This window comes from Bactrocera oleae, chromosome 2 (assembly GCF_042242935.1).
Source record: "Bactrocera oleae isolate idBacOlea1 chromosome 2, idBacOlea1, whole genome shotgun sequence".
Classification (NCBI taxonomy): domain Eukaryota; kingdom Metazoa; phylum Arthropoda; class Insecta; order Diptera; family Tephritidae; genus Bactrocera; species Bactrocera oleae.
The window spans coordinates 18,646,890-18,664,020 of NC_091536.1; the positions used below are offsets into that span (position 1 = coordinate 18,646,890).

The 17,131-nt window shown below is 33.7% G+C and overlaps 1 protein-coding gene across 2 annotated transcripts; it reads left to right on the forward strand.

Annotated features, from left to right (window-relative positions):
* The first annotated feature begins 2,876 nt into the window (after positions 1 to 2,876).
* Positions 2,877 to 13,253, forward strand: LOC106627788 (aminopeptidase N). Of its 2 annotated transcripts, XM_014248062.3 has the most exons (6): positions 2,877 to 3,095; positions 9,619 to 10,169; positions 10,238 to 10,393; positions 10,457 to 11,870; positions 12,172 to 12,692; positions 12,766 to 13,253. In XM_014248062.3, exons 2-6 carry the CDS (start codon positions 9,631 to 9,633, stop codon positions 13,007 to 13,009), a joined length of 2,874 nt encoding a protein of 957 aa, XP_014103537.2. In that variant the 5' UTR covers positions 2,877 to 3,095; positions 9,619 to 9,630; the 3' UTR covers positions 13,010 to 13,253. The 2 variants fall into 2 exon arrangements, with proteins under 2 accessions (XP_014103537.2, XP_069966544.1); XM_070110443.1 differs by lacking the exon at positions 2,877 to 3,095 and having other exon boundaries at positions 9,580 to 10,169.
* Positions 13,254 to 17,131: the final 3,878 nt, after the last annotated feature.

The window sequence follows — 17,131 nt, forward strand, 5'->3', positions numbered from 1 at the left end:
TTTTTTATTTGTGAAGGATGCAACCGAATGTAACGGGTTTTCTTGTTTTTATTTATATTTATTCAAGATATGAGAATCTCTCAAAGGATTTGAATTGCCCATCTCGACGGCTAAAGAACCGAATCCAAGATCGACCACCTATTCACCAATCTTCTTTGCTTTATGTACTTTCATAAATCCCTACGTATACAATACCATATATGTTATACCAAAATCTCAGCCATCCATCTTTGGCGCAGTAGTCGCAGCAATCAAGTGCCGATAAGAAAACAACACTCCTTCATTTGGAGAAATGCAAATTAGCCGCAAGACAACAATGCCGCAAGACTACATAACTACACACATACAATAAAAATTAAAAAAAACTATCGAAACCAACATTTGGTGGAAGAGTATGATAAATTAATGCGATTAGGAATAGTGTCGTGTACATACATATGTACATAGGTATGTATATAAACGTGTTTATTGCTAGAAAGTCCTCATCGAAGCATAACGTTTCAATTTAAGACGCGATTAACTTATATAGAGGTTATGAAGTAAAAAAAACGTATTTAGAAAGATTACATTTCTAACTTTGAAATATCGCAGACACGGTTTGAAATAGAAAGTTTTTTAATAACAAAAAACAGAAAAATTGTTAACTTTGGTTGCATCAAAGCTTTAATACCCTCAACAAATACAAAAGATTAATTTCAAGAACTTTGGTCGGTCAGTTTGTATGGCAGCTACATGCTATAGTAGTCCGATCTGAGATTACATCATTGCCTTAGACAATAACTCATGACAAATTTCATATGAAAAAGTTTTCCATACAAGCACTTTATTCCGATCTGTTTGTATGGCAGCTACGAGTATATGCTGTATTGGTCCGATATTGGCCGTTCCCACAAATGAGCAGCTTCTTGGTGAGAAAAGGGCATGTGCAAAAACTAAAGGACTAGTTCGCATATATAATATATAGTCAGACGAACGGTTGATGCACATGGCTAAATCAACTCTGCTCGCCACGCTGATTATTTATATATGTCTATACTTTATAGGGTCCCTGACGTTTTCTTTAGGGTATTACAAACATCGTAGCAAACTTAATGTACCCAGTTGAGCATATAATAACCGTTATATTTTTTATATGCTATATATATTTATCTGAAATTTTCTAGCACAGGCCAAACGAAGTGATTTAGTGTTTAATTAGCTTACTTCATACCCAATATGTATTATAAATAGCTCTCTCAGACTCGTTTCTCCTCTCAATCTGAGAAGTTTCTTTCTGGTATGAAATTTGACAACAATTAAGACGTAAGGTTGAGAAGCTTCATCTTTCTTAATAGTTATAAACTCTTGTTAACTTCGGCAACATCGAAACTATAATACCCATTACAAGTGCATTTTTTATAGGATAAAGGAGTATAAAAATAACTTTATCTTGATTTTGATCGATCAATTTGTATGACAGTGGTGAAGAATTTCTTCAGAAAATGCATTATGTATTGCCTTAGACAATAAACTATGCCGAATTTCTTGAAGACATCTCGTCATGTGTCGAGATATTTCATGCGAGCGTTTGACTCCGATCGTTCAGTCCGTCTGATCGGCGGTTTCGACAAATGTGCAGCGTCTTGGTGAAAAAAAGACGCATGCAAAATTTCTGGTCAATATCTCAAAAACTGAGGGACTAGTTTGTATATATACAGCCGGACAGACGTACATGGCTAAATCGACTCAGCTCGTCACGCCGATCAATTGTATATATACTTTATAGAGTCTCTGACATTTCCTTCTGAGTGTTATAAACTTTGTGGCAAACTTAATATACCCTGTTCAGGGTATAAATTGGTAGCTGACAAGATACTTCGAAGCGCCCTTGTAGAATTGCCCAGCCAGCTCTTGTGCTTTTGAAATCTATAACTGACCATTGGTAATGAGAGTCGATTTGTCTCTATGTGTAATCCTTTCCCTGAATTTACATGCCACAAAATTTTAATCCGTAAAGGAATACATACAGACATACATAGTATTTATAATCTAGCCAATCCATTTGTTATGGTTCATTGAAATGAAGAGTGCTTTTGATCCGTGAATTTATGACCATCTATTAATACGACAAAGCCCCTCTGGTCGCTTCGGTGCACATATCGAGTGTAAAGCATTATGTCGTGGATGGTATAACGAACTAGAATTGCGTGAAATTCTGTAACTCCTTTCTGTGCGTCGAACACCAGCTAAGCGCAATTTATTGTCTACGCAAAAATTATCAGCCGCTGGCATGCACTACCGGTTAGTAAGTACTTACTCGTATAGACGACCACTGGCAGCAAGGCGACGTTGGAGCCTTAACAGCTGGTCGCTGACAACGACAAACGAGTGGAAATAACAACAAAATAGCTATTTTATGCCAAAGCTATGACAACTGTTGCTATCATCAAAAGGAACGCTTACAAAATGTTGCTACAGCACTATTCTTTATGGTGTGTATGTTGTTCGTGTGTGCGCTTACACACGGCTAAGTGGTAATCTGCTCACGCGCGCAACCGCACAGCGGCACATTTCCACGAGACGCAGCGTGTAATAAGCTGTATTTTTATTCATTTTTTTGCATTTAATTTCAATTGTATTTTTTGTGCGTCTGGCTATCTGTATGACTGTCTATATGTATGTATATGTTTGTGCGTGAATAGCTAGATTTCTTGCCAGTGAAAGAGTGTATTGACGCCTAATGTAACGTCAGAAACCGGCAACAACTGGCGTTGTGTATACAACGGCGCTGTCCGCCCAGTCGCCAACAGCCGAGTCAACGACAGCGCCAAGCGCTCGTGCATACATGGTGCGCCATCGCTGGCCGTTTGCTTATAAGTGGCCGGCGCGCTGTTGAGAATGCTTCAGATAGACAGTACCTGTGCGCGGTACTGGTTGTGGGTTAGTTAATGTGTAGCGCTAGTAATTAGTAGCAGGGCTCAAATAAACGCAGCGATAGAGGCAGTGCGCGCACGCGACTTATCGCAAATACACACAACTGTTTAATAAACTGTGCACATTAATAATAATAATAAAAAAATACTTATTGGTCAACGTTTTGCTGTGTTTTTGATTGAGTAAGTGTAAGCAAATGCAAACCGGAAAATTCGTGATTTTTTTCTCTAATTTTTGTGTTACAGTTGTAGACATTGAATAACAATTAAAATGTAATCGCCATAAATTTCATTAATTGAGTGTACGCTCCAAAAAGTGCATTGAACGCAATAAATTGAAAACTCAAGAAAAAAAACCTAATTTTGAACTTCAGTATAACGAAAACAGGAAGTCTAAAATCGAATCAAAACAAAATATAAATTTACAAGTGCTTATAAAAATTAGCACACCAGTCCCGGAAAACACAATCAGACTGATTTTAATTCAATTAAAATAATAAAGAGTCGAAAATTAATTTGTTTACGTTCCGCATTAATGAAAAGGAAAAATAATATATATATAATATATATATATATTAAGCTAAATATTAAAACTTATTGGCTTATTAAAAAGTACATATTGTTTTCCCAGTTCATTATTATTAATAATTTATATACCAAATATATATGGCGACTCTTGTCAGTATAGTTGCCGTAAATTTACATTATACATGGCAATCGGTTACTCATCATACGCCAGTTGCCTTAGTCAAGACGCGTGTTTCATCAATATCTATCGACAGAAAACTCATTAAATTATTGCACTAAAAATGCTTTACTTTCCAAAGTTTATAGTTTATTTATTTTTGCGTTAAATTAAAATTAGCTCCAAAAATATTATGATCTTTTAAAATATACTATTTATAAACATATAATTAGCCAGAAATTTGAACGAGATTTCATACCTAGAGGTGTGCGCCTCAATATTATTTGATAAGTGGTGAGTTTCAAGCCCTCTCTGTTTTTCTGAATTTTTTTTTTTTAGTGACACGCGTAGACATATTTAACTATGGATGGGCAAAAGCTATTAGGAAAAAGAAAAACAGCTTCTTGTATATTATATTGAGTTTTGTGTGCGGAGGTGGTTCTTTTGATCTTATTTATTTAGTTTGAGTAATATATTTCCTTGGCACACCTCTACTTCCACGGTATTTTAGAAGTTAGTTTTAAGTTATCGAATTTCAAAAATCATGTGATTCAGTTTCAATAATAGCCGAACCAATTAGTATTGTCTGACTAAATTAAGTCCACACAATAATAAAATTTGCGTCAGAAACTGTTTGGTTGTCGTTGATTATGCTTAAAATAGAATATTTATTTTTAAAGTAGACTTAAAGTTCGAATGGAGATAAAGAGTGAACTCGCAATGAATATTATTATTACAGGTTATCTATAAATTTTATATATGCATATATGTAATTTTTAATCTATTTCATCAAAATTATTAGCCAACTTTCACGCCACTAATAACATATCCCCGCAATGAATTTACCCCCATCAATCTCTTGTAATTTTCACAAATCGATAATAAATTGTCATATTTATTTTTAATTCGCTATGCTGCTCATATGCAAATTGGCTGCAACGACATTGTTGCAGTACGACAACAAATGCAACTATATTTGTAGCTATTTAAGTATGAAAATTTTGAACTCAATTATGAGCAAGAAGTCGCTTGCAGTTACCGTTACCTAAGAAAATCGATGCCGGTAAATAGTAATATGTGTATGCGTGTTGATGCATGTCCTCGCTTTCGCCTCACCATACTCTTTCCACCATCGTGCCTTCGCCTGTTTAATTAGGTTGTGTGAGCGCAAATTTTAAATTCGATTTTGATTGTCTCCAATCAATTGCGGTCAAACGGCGCGAGCGTCTAAATAAAAAAAAAATGCTAGTATAAAAACAACAAATGCAACACTATTGCAAGGTATTTACTACTATACTCATCAGTTAGTATCAACCGCAACAAATAGGCTGGAACTGGCTGGTTTTTGCGTCAGTTCGGCTCTATTTTTTTCGAAAATTTTCTCTTAATGTTTCTTCAAGCAATATATTTTTTTTCAGTGTATCTAGTATAAATAATATTTTGTATTACTAATATTCTCTTCTTCTTATTATTCATATTCTCTTCTTGTAAGCAATATACTTATATTAATACCTAATTATATCGTTCCTATGTATTGGATTCGCTACTGTCTGTTCGCCAACGGCATGTAAGAGTTTATGAACGACCTTCAAATGTGAAAACACAGTCGGCTAGTATTTAATCACTATGTTTAATAATTTTAAACTATGATTTTGTATAAAATCCGTTTATCCTTTGAACTGTCATCACTCAAAGCTCGGAACGCTTCTCATAAATATCATATAAATATCAGTAGCTTCAAATTTATTTTATTTGTTTCATAAATAAATTAAGCTTCTTTTCTCTTAACGTGCTTTTATAACATTTTCTATATCATTGTTAATAACACTCGCCCCTTAATGATGACGGGAGGTTCTCACTATTGACTTATACGTAAAAATATAAATTAATAATATTGAAAGGCAAAAACAAAAATCCAAACGTTGACTTTTTGTAGATGCATTGACGCTGTTACAAGATTCTTTACCAGGATTCTTTGCTGAGTTTGGTGTGCACCTTATCTTACACTTAGGCATCAAAAGTTATTTGACTTATTTTTTACCAACGACTGCCTTTTTGAACTTACGCCCAATGGTCGAACATGAAACTGGAAAATCTCATAAAAATTATAGGTTTTTTTAATCACAAGTTTCCTACAGCTTTATAAATAATTAATAGCTAGTTTTGAGCCGATTTGACGAAGATATAGATAAAGTCGCAATTCGAGTTATTCTGGCCACATACCATACACATATTCGCGACTCGATGCCACTTTCATTAGCAAGCAAGATGCTTACTTCAGCTTAAATCGACTTAAACCATTTTAACATACATATAACGAGAGAAGTAATTATTGAGATTAGTTCTCGGAAAGTGGTCAACTTTGTTTACACCTACATTTCATACATACATTTGTGAATCCCTGATTGGAAATTATAGCAAGCACGTGTCAAGAACAACAAAACGGCAAACTGGCTGCGGGCATATGTATATTTAAATATGTTTACATTGAAATGTGTGTTTCAAATAGAACAATTGAATTATTGTATGTGATTTTGTGTTTAATCAGCAACTTACTTTTAGACCTGTATATTATGATCACCAAAAAAAAACTAACATACATACATATGTATAAACAGCTTAAATTTTGCACCAAGTCGCTAAATGAAACTAAACAGTTTAACGGAAGAGAACAGATGCGCCCAAAATAGAAAGCTAGCGATTTAATTATGGTGTAGGCAACTTTTTTTCACTACAATTTTGTTCTACGCTTTGCTTTATAGTTTGATGCTTTGGATTTTTTTCATATACCCGTTTACTGCATTTTCATTTGCTCGCCGTGTTTTGTTTATGTGTATTGATTTAAACAATTTCTTGTTTAGCTTTGGAATAACAAAAACAAAAAAACACAAAAAAAAAGATTCGTATGGGCGACGCAACGCAGGCAAAAACAGGAAATATTTATTTAAAAATCAAAAACTATCAGCAAAGAAACGAAAATAAAAAAGGAATTAAAAAATCCAGTAAATCTAATCTCCATAAACTAAGAACAGTTCTATTTAACCTAAAAAAAATATGTGTGAGTATACAAAACGTATACAGTTAAATACATAGGCTGGAGACTGCTATTGGAAATGTTATTTTAATATATAGTGTATTTTTTTATTATTTAGTAAATAAAAAATTCATTTAGTCGAAAACGTTTAAAGTTTGTTAAACAGGTGGCGCAGCAGCAAAGAGCGTTAACGTTTTCATTGGCCCAGACCTCGATGCGTGACTTTCATTTTAATGGAATTCTCAAGTTGAACTCACTGGCAACTCACTACACTAGCTGACTTTCAACTCGTTTACTATTGTTTATTTATTTTGTATATTTCTCATGCAAGTGTGTTAAATCGAGTGACTTAAAATGTCTTTTAATTTGTATATTAATAAAAGAAATTGGAACAGGCATGTACATTAGGGTGAAGTATTTTTTTTTTGTATCACAAAACGTTTTATGAGAGACGTCATCGGCTTTTTGTAGATTTATGAAAATTTCGTTACATTATATTTTCGTTATAAAAATCATACACCTACGAACAAATTTGACCCGGTCGGGCAGACAAACCTTTTGCGTTGGAAACGAACACCTGCTAAACCCACACTAATTGACATATGGAGATTTAACTCACATGTAAAAAAAGTGGTACCAATCTAGGAAAAAATATTTATCGATATGGACCAGTCCGGGTTAGATTTGAACTTAAGTATAACACTCCCATAGTTTATGGCTCTACCATATATATGTATGTACATAAATATGTACATGTTTAATATGTATGCTTACAGAAATATATATGTATGTATGTATAATACCACCTGTCGTAATCTACATTGATATCATGCACAAAAACATGCCAGTTTCTTGTAAAAGAAAATAACCTCTCAGTTGAATTAAAAAACCGCCCAGCAGATAGATAAAAAACCAAATTCGGAAGCATCATAGATCTTAATGCTAACATTATTTACACATATTCTAGAAATGTTTGGTTGAGCTTTCACTTCTATTTGAGGAATATGTCATATTATGATAGGAAAAGGAGCCTTACATGTTTCGCGTTTTTATTTAGATCAGTAAGGCTGTTCAATGTTCTGCGGAATACATATGGTACATATTATTAGAACCAATTGACAGTCTCTTACGTCAGCCAGACGATTAATCAATTTAGATATCTTGAAATTTAATATAACGTTAAAAATTCTTAAACGCAAACTTTATCATTTGACATAATTTAGACTGATAAACTATAAACTGGGTTTGACAATGCTACCTCTATTAAACAATTTGTATAGACCATACTTGCTATCGTGGACATTACCACGATTATTCCGATCTTCCAACTATTCTAAACCTTCTAAATAGCCGTTATTCTCGGGGATTACCTCGTCATTGCGTTAAATATTCTTTCACTGATATCTCAGCACAGCCCACTTTGCCCGGAGCTTAAACATACCCAACATCTCATTTGGATATCCACTGCCTTCAACAACTTCGATTCTCACACGATCGTCGTTTTATATCAACACCACTTTTTTATCGAATTTTTTTATGTGTTCTAAAAGTTAAGTCTGACCAAACATATAGATTAAATTCTTTAATTCATTTATAGAAAATTATATCTGATTAATTCCACTAATATTTTCCAATATTATATTAAAATCAGAGCAGCAGCAGGGTCTTCTTGCTTGAAATCTCTTTTAGTGTCAAAGCAGAAATCATTACCAATTTTTCACCTCGTCTTCGCCTTAACACACACTCAGTAAAACGTACAACGTTAATCCCGTAGCTTTTTTATCAGCAACTATACCCCCTAAATAGCAGTCTATACAGACAGACGAGGTATAGACCAACTCGAAATAGAAATTTATTACCGCTATTAGTTATAATTAGTAGCTTTGCAATTCGTGAATTATTTTTTATTATGCCAATTTGACTAGTTTTCTACGAAAAGTTCGATAGAAAAATGTATTTGTTTTAAAGTGATTTTAATACGAAAATACGTACGGGTATGTATGTGTGTATCGCCCACTGATTACAAGTATGTAGATATAATTAATTTCGGCTAATTAAAATGAATGATAAGAAAATATAAAAGTAATAAGATAATTATGAATGAATTGAATTTTTTTTTGTGAGTAAACATTATTAATATTACTTTGGAACAGTGTTAATATCCATTTATTTCCAACTTGTTTTAAGATAAGTTACTAAAATATTCGATTCCTCCATGCTTATTTCGACTACTTCTAAGGCCTGCCATTAATTAAGGCATGCAAATTCATGAGCTTTAAAATTTATTTGACAACAAAGACAGAAAGTAATAATTAAATTAACATGTGTAGGTATATGCGATATATATTTAAAATTCAACAAATAAATTTTAAAAATTGCTTTTTCAAGAGAGTACAAATTGTAGTATTTAATGACAATTCTCATAACACGATTATTTAAGCCAAACCTTTTATTTTTAATCTCTAAAAAAGGGACATCACCCTAAATCATTAATTATTGTGACACTGAGATCTCGAATTTTACAATGAAAAATGGGCAATCCATATACGAAAGCCTTCATTAAGCTACACTACTTAGAATTGTTTGATACACCAAAAGTCTAATCTTCAAACAAAAAAATCGGCAGACAGTGGCAATTACATTCCAATAAAAATATGATAGGTTAACGATGCGATTTATTTCGTATGTTGAATGAGTTTATAAGAAGTATTCTCATATCAATTATATACCTACTTGAAAGACTTAAAATATTGCGAGGATACCACTATAAATTAAACTCGTTTCTATAAAGCGTCAGTTATCCGTACAACGGATATTGAACCTGCATGAAATTTTTTAAGATTACGAAACATTACTGCTGGGTTCCGTCAAGTCAAAAATCAAAATAAATTCATTGCTTTTCAAAATACAAGTATATATATTTCCTAAAGAAAGCTGTTTGTTAAAAAAAAATATTTACATATATGCATATTAATATTCCGGCGCAGAGACAAATCAAGATGACATCGCAGCTACGTTATGTCTGTGCGGCCTTGAGCTTCATGGCCATTGCCTCTCTCGTGCTCGCCTTCACCGATACAGACCCCGTGGAGTTTGAGTCGGCGGGGCCAGCAGTGCAACAAGCTGCTAGTAGTTACAATTATTTCCGTCTGCCAAGATCCGTTAAACCTCAAAAATACACGCTACACGTGATCACACATCTAGAGAATCCCGAAAACTTAACATTTGTCGGTGAGGTCGCTATGCATTTGATCGCATTGGAGGATACAAGCAACATCACGCTGCATGCCCTCAATCTCACCATAAATAGTAATGAAATTATTCTACGTAATCTGATTGCCAAGGAAAGCGAACAGAAGAATTGCGTGCGCTCCACCGAGGTGAACACTTACCACGACTACTATATAATGCATTTGTGCGAACCGCTGCGCAGGGGAGAGGAGTACATACTCACCATACCGTTCTCGAGTATATTGAATTTGAATTTGCGTGGCTACTATCGCAGTTCGTATGTGGATCGTGTGAGCAATCAGACAAAGTACGTAACCATAGCCGCCAAGGGTTTCCTACTCAATAGAACTTCTATGTAAATATTTATACTTTCAGATGGCTTGCGGTTACACAATTTGAACCGGCGTCGGCGCGTCTCGCATTCCCCTGCTTTGATGAGCCCGATTACAAAGCGAAATTCGTAGTTATACTCGGACATCACAATAAGTTCACAGCATTGAGCAATATGCCTCTTAAAGAGACACGTCCTATGTAAGTCTTGCTGCTTCGCGTTTAAAAAATTATCTTTATATTATTTAATTTTATCACCATCAGGGCGGATAAAAAAGATTGGGTTTGGAGCGAATTCGAAGAGTCTGTGCCGATGTCGACATACCTGGTCGCCTACACTGTCAACGACTTCGCCTATGTCAATTCGGAAACCAGCCTGAAGAATAAGGTACAATTTCGCACGTGGGCACGTCCTGACGCCATCGATCAGTGCAACTATGCTGCCGATGTGGGACCGAAGGTGTTGCAATACTACGAAGATATCTTTAATATCAAATTTCCACTGGATAAAATCGATGAGATCGCTATACCCGACTTTAGTGCCGGCGCTATGGAGAACTGGGGCCTGGTCACCTATCGCGAAACTGCATTGCTTTATGCGGAAAATGTGTCTTCTTTGGAAAATAAACAACGTGTCGCTTCAGTCATTGCGCATGAACTGGCTCATCAATGGTTTGGCAATTTGGTCACTATGAAATGGTGGCAGGATCTGTGGTTGAATGAAGGTTTCGCCACTTATGTAGCTAGTTTGGGTGTTGAACACATCAATCCCGAATGGCGTGGTTTGGAAAAGGAGTCGGTCGATAATACTTTGGCTATTTTTAAGCTTGACGCGCTCAAGAGCAGTCACCCAATTTCTCAAGAGATCACACATACCAACAAAATTGCCGAGATCTTTGACTCAATCTCGTACAAGAAGGGATCCACCGTTTTACGCATGATGCATCACTTCCTCGGCGATGAGGCATTCCGCTCCGGTCTACATTATTATCTCAAGAAACACGCTTACGCCAATGCTGAACAAGATGATCTATGGTACGCACTTACCGAAGCTGCTCACAAATTCCGCACGCTACCAAAAGCTTTCGATATCAAGACCATTATGGATTCATGGACCTTGCAAACCGGCTATCCAATTATTACAATAACACGCGATTATGATCGCAAATTGGCCAAGGTTACACAAGTTCGTTACCTGCTCGATACATCCGCTTCGCGTGAAGCCGAGCGTAGCTGTTGGTGGGTGCCCTTGAGTTTTACCACTCAAACCGAAATTGACTTTGGTGCTACTACACCTAAAAACTGGCTGCAATGCAATGAAATGAATGAGCCAGTAACTCAGACTCTTAAGGATCTGCCTGAGTCGAACGAATGGATCATTTTCAATGTACAAATGTCCGGTTTGTATAAAGTAAAGTATGATGAACGCAATTGGAATATGTTGATTGACACTTTGACCAGCGATGATTACCGGAAAGTCCATGTGATCAATCGCGCACACCTCATCGATGACGCTTTGACCTTGGCTTGGACTGGTGATCAGGATTATGACATCGCAATGCGTCTGATTGAGTATTTGGTACGTGAACGCGACTACATACCGTGGAAAGCAGCTTTAGATAATCTGCGTGACGTGAACAGAATTTTGCGCCAGACTCCAGAGTACGAGTATTTTAAGGTAAGTGATTAGTGGTACAAAATTGTATCTTTCCGAAGTGTAAACTATTTTAACTGAAATTTTGGAATGCTGTCCTGATTAATTAAATCGAACTGAAAATTGGAAATTCATGTCCGCAGCAATTCTTCACTGTAAGTAGTAAGAAACACATAATACACAGCTTACACCTCTGAAGAAAATCAAAAAGTGGAATCTCCACTACTCTTAGCCTGACTTTTAGGAACAACTTCACAATGCTTGATATTTATATGAGCTATTTTATTTTGAAGCTCTCTTCAAATCTCTTCTATTCACATTTTAGAAATATATGCGCAAAATACTCTCTCCTATTTACCTGTACCTCGGCGGTTTGAACGTGACTGATGAAATTAAAACGGCACCGCATACCATACTCCACAAAGAGCTCATTGCCAGTTGGGCCTGTCGTTTCGAAGTCGAAGATTGTATACCAAGTGCACAGCAATATTTCAAGCAGTGGCGCGGCGGAGACAATCCCGATGAATACAACCCTGTACCGAAGGATCTGCGTTCAGTCATTTACTGCACATCTATACGTCATGGCAACGAAGATGATTGGCAATTCCTCTGGGCGCGCTATAAGAACTCGAACGTAGCCGCTGAGAAGCGTACCATAATCTCAGCTTTGGGTTGCTCACGCGAAATTTGGATCTTGCAACGCTACCTGGAATGGGCATTCGACAGCAACAAACATATACGCAGACAGGATTCAACTTTCGCTTTCGGCGCTGTGGCACATGGTGAAGTTGGTTTCCATTTAGCACGCGATTATCTAATTACCAATATCGATTTCCTGCACGAATAGTAAGCACTTAATTATACTTATGTTTTTGGGTTTTCCTACTTAACCTCTTTCCTACTTCTCGCATCATTACAGCTTTGAACCGGAAGGCTCTGAATTGCGTCGTCTCCTATCGCCCATCGCCAGCCAAATGAGCAGTCAGCATGAGTACGAAAATATGAGTGCATTCTGTGAGAAAAACAAACAACTTTTGCGCAAGGTCGAACAGGGTGTCCAACAGGCTTTGGAGACGATCAAAATCAATGCGCAGTGGAAGGAGCGCAACTACAATGAAATTTCCCGTCGTCTGCGTAGCCGTCTAACAACGGACGAATTTTAAGAGATGCAATAACTCCATCTCATCTTAGAACGTAGCAATAAATATTATGTATTAGTTTTTATGTGCTCCCCTGTGGAAGCTTTTACGGCATTATTATTTTACACTGGATTCATATGTTTTATTTAAGAATATCACCAGCTCATGATGTTTGAAGACGACGTAATGTGTAGGTGGAAAAATATTAGAGTGAACAGAATTACACATTTTTCCATAAATAAAAATCAATAAAGAGTAAAAAATTCGAGACTTCTTATTTTAAGTATCTCACCAATTCCTTATATCAAGTGAAGCATAGTCTGTGGTCACTTGAAGTTTTCAGCCCTTCTCATTTTATAACTAATGAGTTTAAGAAGGTTTTTGGCTCGGTTTTTGGCATGGTATCATGTAACTCGGGTAAGCATCCTTAAATCGTGTATTTAGATTATTTAAATTAGTCGAAGTTGATACTTGCCCATTACTCACAATTTATCATTTCCGATGTGGCGTGTATTAGAAATTATGAAAACATCAGCGCTTTTCTGAGAACATTCTGAGAATTTCTTGAGAGAACTATATAAATACGCTGCAATATACAATTTAGCGGCCATTTCGTCACTGTTGGCATTTGTGTAGATAAAAACAAGTTTTATAGGCGTCTTAAAGGGACAGTGGCTCATAGTTATCCCCATTAATGATAATTAATTCGTGTGTCCGAAATTCCCTCAGAGGTTAAACAGTCTTCGTTGTAAGTCAAGAGCGTTAGCTATATTTTTTCGATTTTGCTTCGAATAATAATAAAGATAAGAAACTGCCAGCCACGGAGTTCGCTTTAGGGTTGTCATTAAAAATACACAATTGATATTCTGTTAATAAGAATTACATTTTTATTTCACTTTGTTGCTCTCTTACTCTCATCGGCTTACTTTCAGTACAATATTTCATTAGAATTAATAATCATAATCAATTAATTACATCTTCTTTTTTGCTCCATAATAATTATAATATTATTTAATAATAATAATAGTTGTTATCAATATTATATATATGTCTATATATATATATATATATATATTTATGTAAGTATGTATCTATTATGGTACTGATATATGTAACTAATTCTCATATATGTGTAATATGGTTGTATGTTTGTTTGTGTATGTGTTACTTCCTTTTCTATTAACATATTAACACTTCCTTTTGAATTACTTCTCACTTTCATTTTCACTTTGTATGCGTTATTTACGCTTCAAAGTTCTTTGCTGACCTTTTGCACTACCGCAAAGAATTTTACTCATAAAGCTTTTAGGTCAATGCCGTTTTAAATTACAAACCGTTATACTTTTTTGCTTAATTCTCATGCATGTTTGTATGTATTAGCGTAAGACATATGCAGCAGTGTATTATACAGAAAATGCAGTTGCAGAGATGCAATAAATCGCTTACAACTTAAATGAGAGTGAATGCAGCTGCTCTTGGCGCTCAAATTAGGCAGACAATCAATCAAACGGCGCACTACGCAATCAACCACGCAAACAGCAAACAATAATGACATATTTTGAAGTATAATTTAATATTTATAACTTAATTATTTAACTGTTATATGCAGCTTTACACTTATTTCCTATTAAATAATATATGTATGTGTGTGTGTTTTTTTGTTTGTGGTATATAATGTAGCATAATTGGTTGGTTGCTTCTTTATTTCTATTTGTTGTTGCTTTATTTTAGGCTTTTGTAATAAATCACTTCAACTATATTTTTATGCTTATGCTATAATATTACTATTATTTTTTATTGTTTAAATGTTTGTTATTATTTAATTTTTTCCCCCTTTTTTATATTTTACATAAGTTCTTAAGTGTTTTTTCACGTATTTTTAATTTACATAAGTTATATTATTGGCAATTTTGGAAATTGGTTTTTATTTGCCTTCCGCGTTGACTTGGTCTAATAAATTTTCTTAAATATTTCAGCTTTCATTTGTAATGCTTTGCTTAATTACGTTTTCTAATAACAGAGCTTAGCTTTTTTACTATTACTTAGTATCTCATATGTATGTTTTATATTTTTGTTGTATGTATGTTATGTATGTATATGTAACAAGATTTTTTGGGATTTTGTAAGATAACTTAAAAAATGTGTGTTTTTATTCGATGTACTGCTTTTTCTTTTTGCATTTTGATAATTTTGCGAGTATGATTTACAGCGAAATATTTCTATTTCATTTTATTTACTAGGCAATAACAGACAAAAATAAAAATCTAAAAAATTATATTAAGTAAAAACGAAAAAAAAAATACTTGTAGTGCTGAACCGTACATATACTGATTTATTTCAAGGCGTTTTTGTGCTCATTAGCACCCAAAAGCATATTAGATTAAATTATATTGGCCGGCTGCCGCGCCATACATGGAACTACTGGTCATAACAATTTTTTTTTTATTGTATTTCCGAAATTTTTGCCTCAGTTAAGCTTTAAAAGCTCCAAAAATTAATCAAAACTTTCAAAAATCTTGGAAAACGTATGACAATCACTTGTAAAATAAATCATATGTTTTTTTAGAAATTTTTGAAAAATTTCATTGCTAACCTAAAAGGTTACATTTGTTAACACCGATATGGATTTTTTTCCACAGCGACTATTCTTAAAGTTTTTGAAGAAAATGTTTATATAACATATGTATATAAGATATATGCATACAATATATATCATTAAAGATCACATCTATGTATAACTAAAGTACAATTTCAAATTTGGGTTACACAGACCGGTTATGTTTTCTATTTCTACATGTTTCTAAGTATAATTACTTCATATTCCTGTTTGGGTGTTGCTGTCATTCAGTAGTAATTTTTAATTTTATATTTTCTAGCAAATTGTATACAATAGTTTACAACAACAACAAAATTTGTTTCAGAGCCAGTCTCATAGTTTACTGTTCGGCTAAAATCAATACCAACACGTAGTGCACGAGTACACGGCCGAGTAAATGTAATTTAAAATGGTATATTGTGACAGCCTAAAAGTATGCAAATGAATTACAAAAAAATAATGTCTATATAATTTGACATAATTTTAAGGTTAAATAAAATAATAATAAGTTACGAAATAAAAAAAATTATCTTTTAGCAACTTTTTTTCACTCAGTTCTCAGCTTTGCTTTGTGTCGCCCTCAATATTTATTGCAACAAATTTATAGCTTACAAATGTAAGTATTTGTGTATTTTTAATACATTTTGCATAACATAACATTCATATATGTACACATGTTTGTAGATATTTATGTGTGTATGTAGGTATTCGATAAAAGTTCAATTTCAATATTTCATAATAGTTTCTATCAGTTGCTTTTGTTGTGTTTAGCTATTTTTGGTTGCAATTGGTTGTTGTATTTTTACAGATTATTTTCAAATCTCTAATTTTACTATATTTCTCTAATTTTATTAGATTTAGCATTGTACATGTAACTTTTTTAAATATATTTTTATATAATATTTAATGGAAAACAAATATATATGGTAGTTATGGTTGCCTTTTAGTTTTACTATACTTAACATATGTATGTACGAGTATGTGTATGTGCATAGGCTTTGTTAAATTTGGAGCTATTTACTTGGTACCTATTGTAGGCCTTTCATTTTGCAAGTGTTCTTATGGATGTTTATATTTTTTCGAACTTTATTGTTGTTATAACTTTTTTATATGTTTATATTTATATGCATATTTACAATAATGCAGCATGTACGAGTATATAATATGTATGTATGTATAAATGCTTGTCAGCTTTAAACTTGTATTTTTTTTCTTCTGGTATATTTTTTACAAAATTGAGTTTATAATTGTTTCGGATCAGCTTTTTAAATTCGTAGCATATTTAATACAACGAAAATTAAAATATATAAAAATTAAAATAAAAATAATTAAAATATATAAATATTTAAAAGCAATACAAAAGTATTTTTTTTATATAAATAATAAAGAATACGAAAAAATGCTCATACAATAAAAAAATAGAAAATAATTAAAAAAATTTAAGAAATAAAACATATAACTTAATTTAAAAAAAAAAATTGAAAGCAATTCCTATAAAATATCACCCATATATGTACCCATGTATACTAATAATGGATTTAAACAGTTTT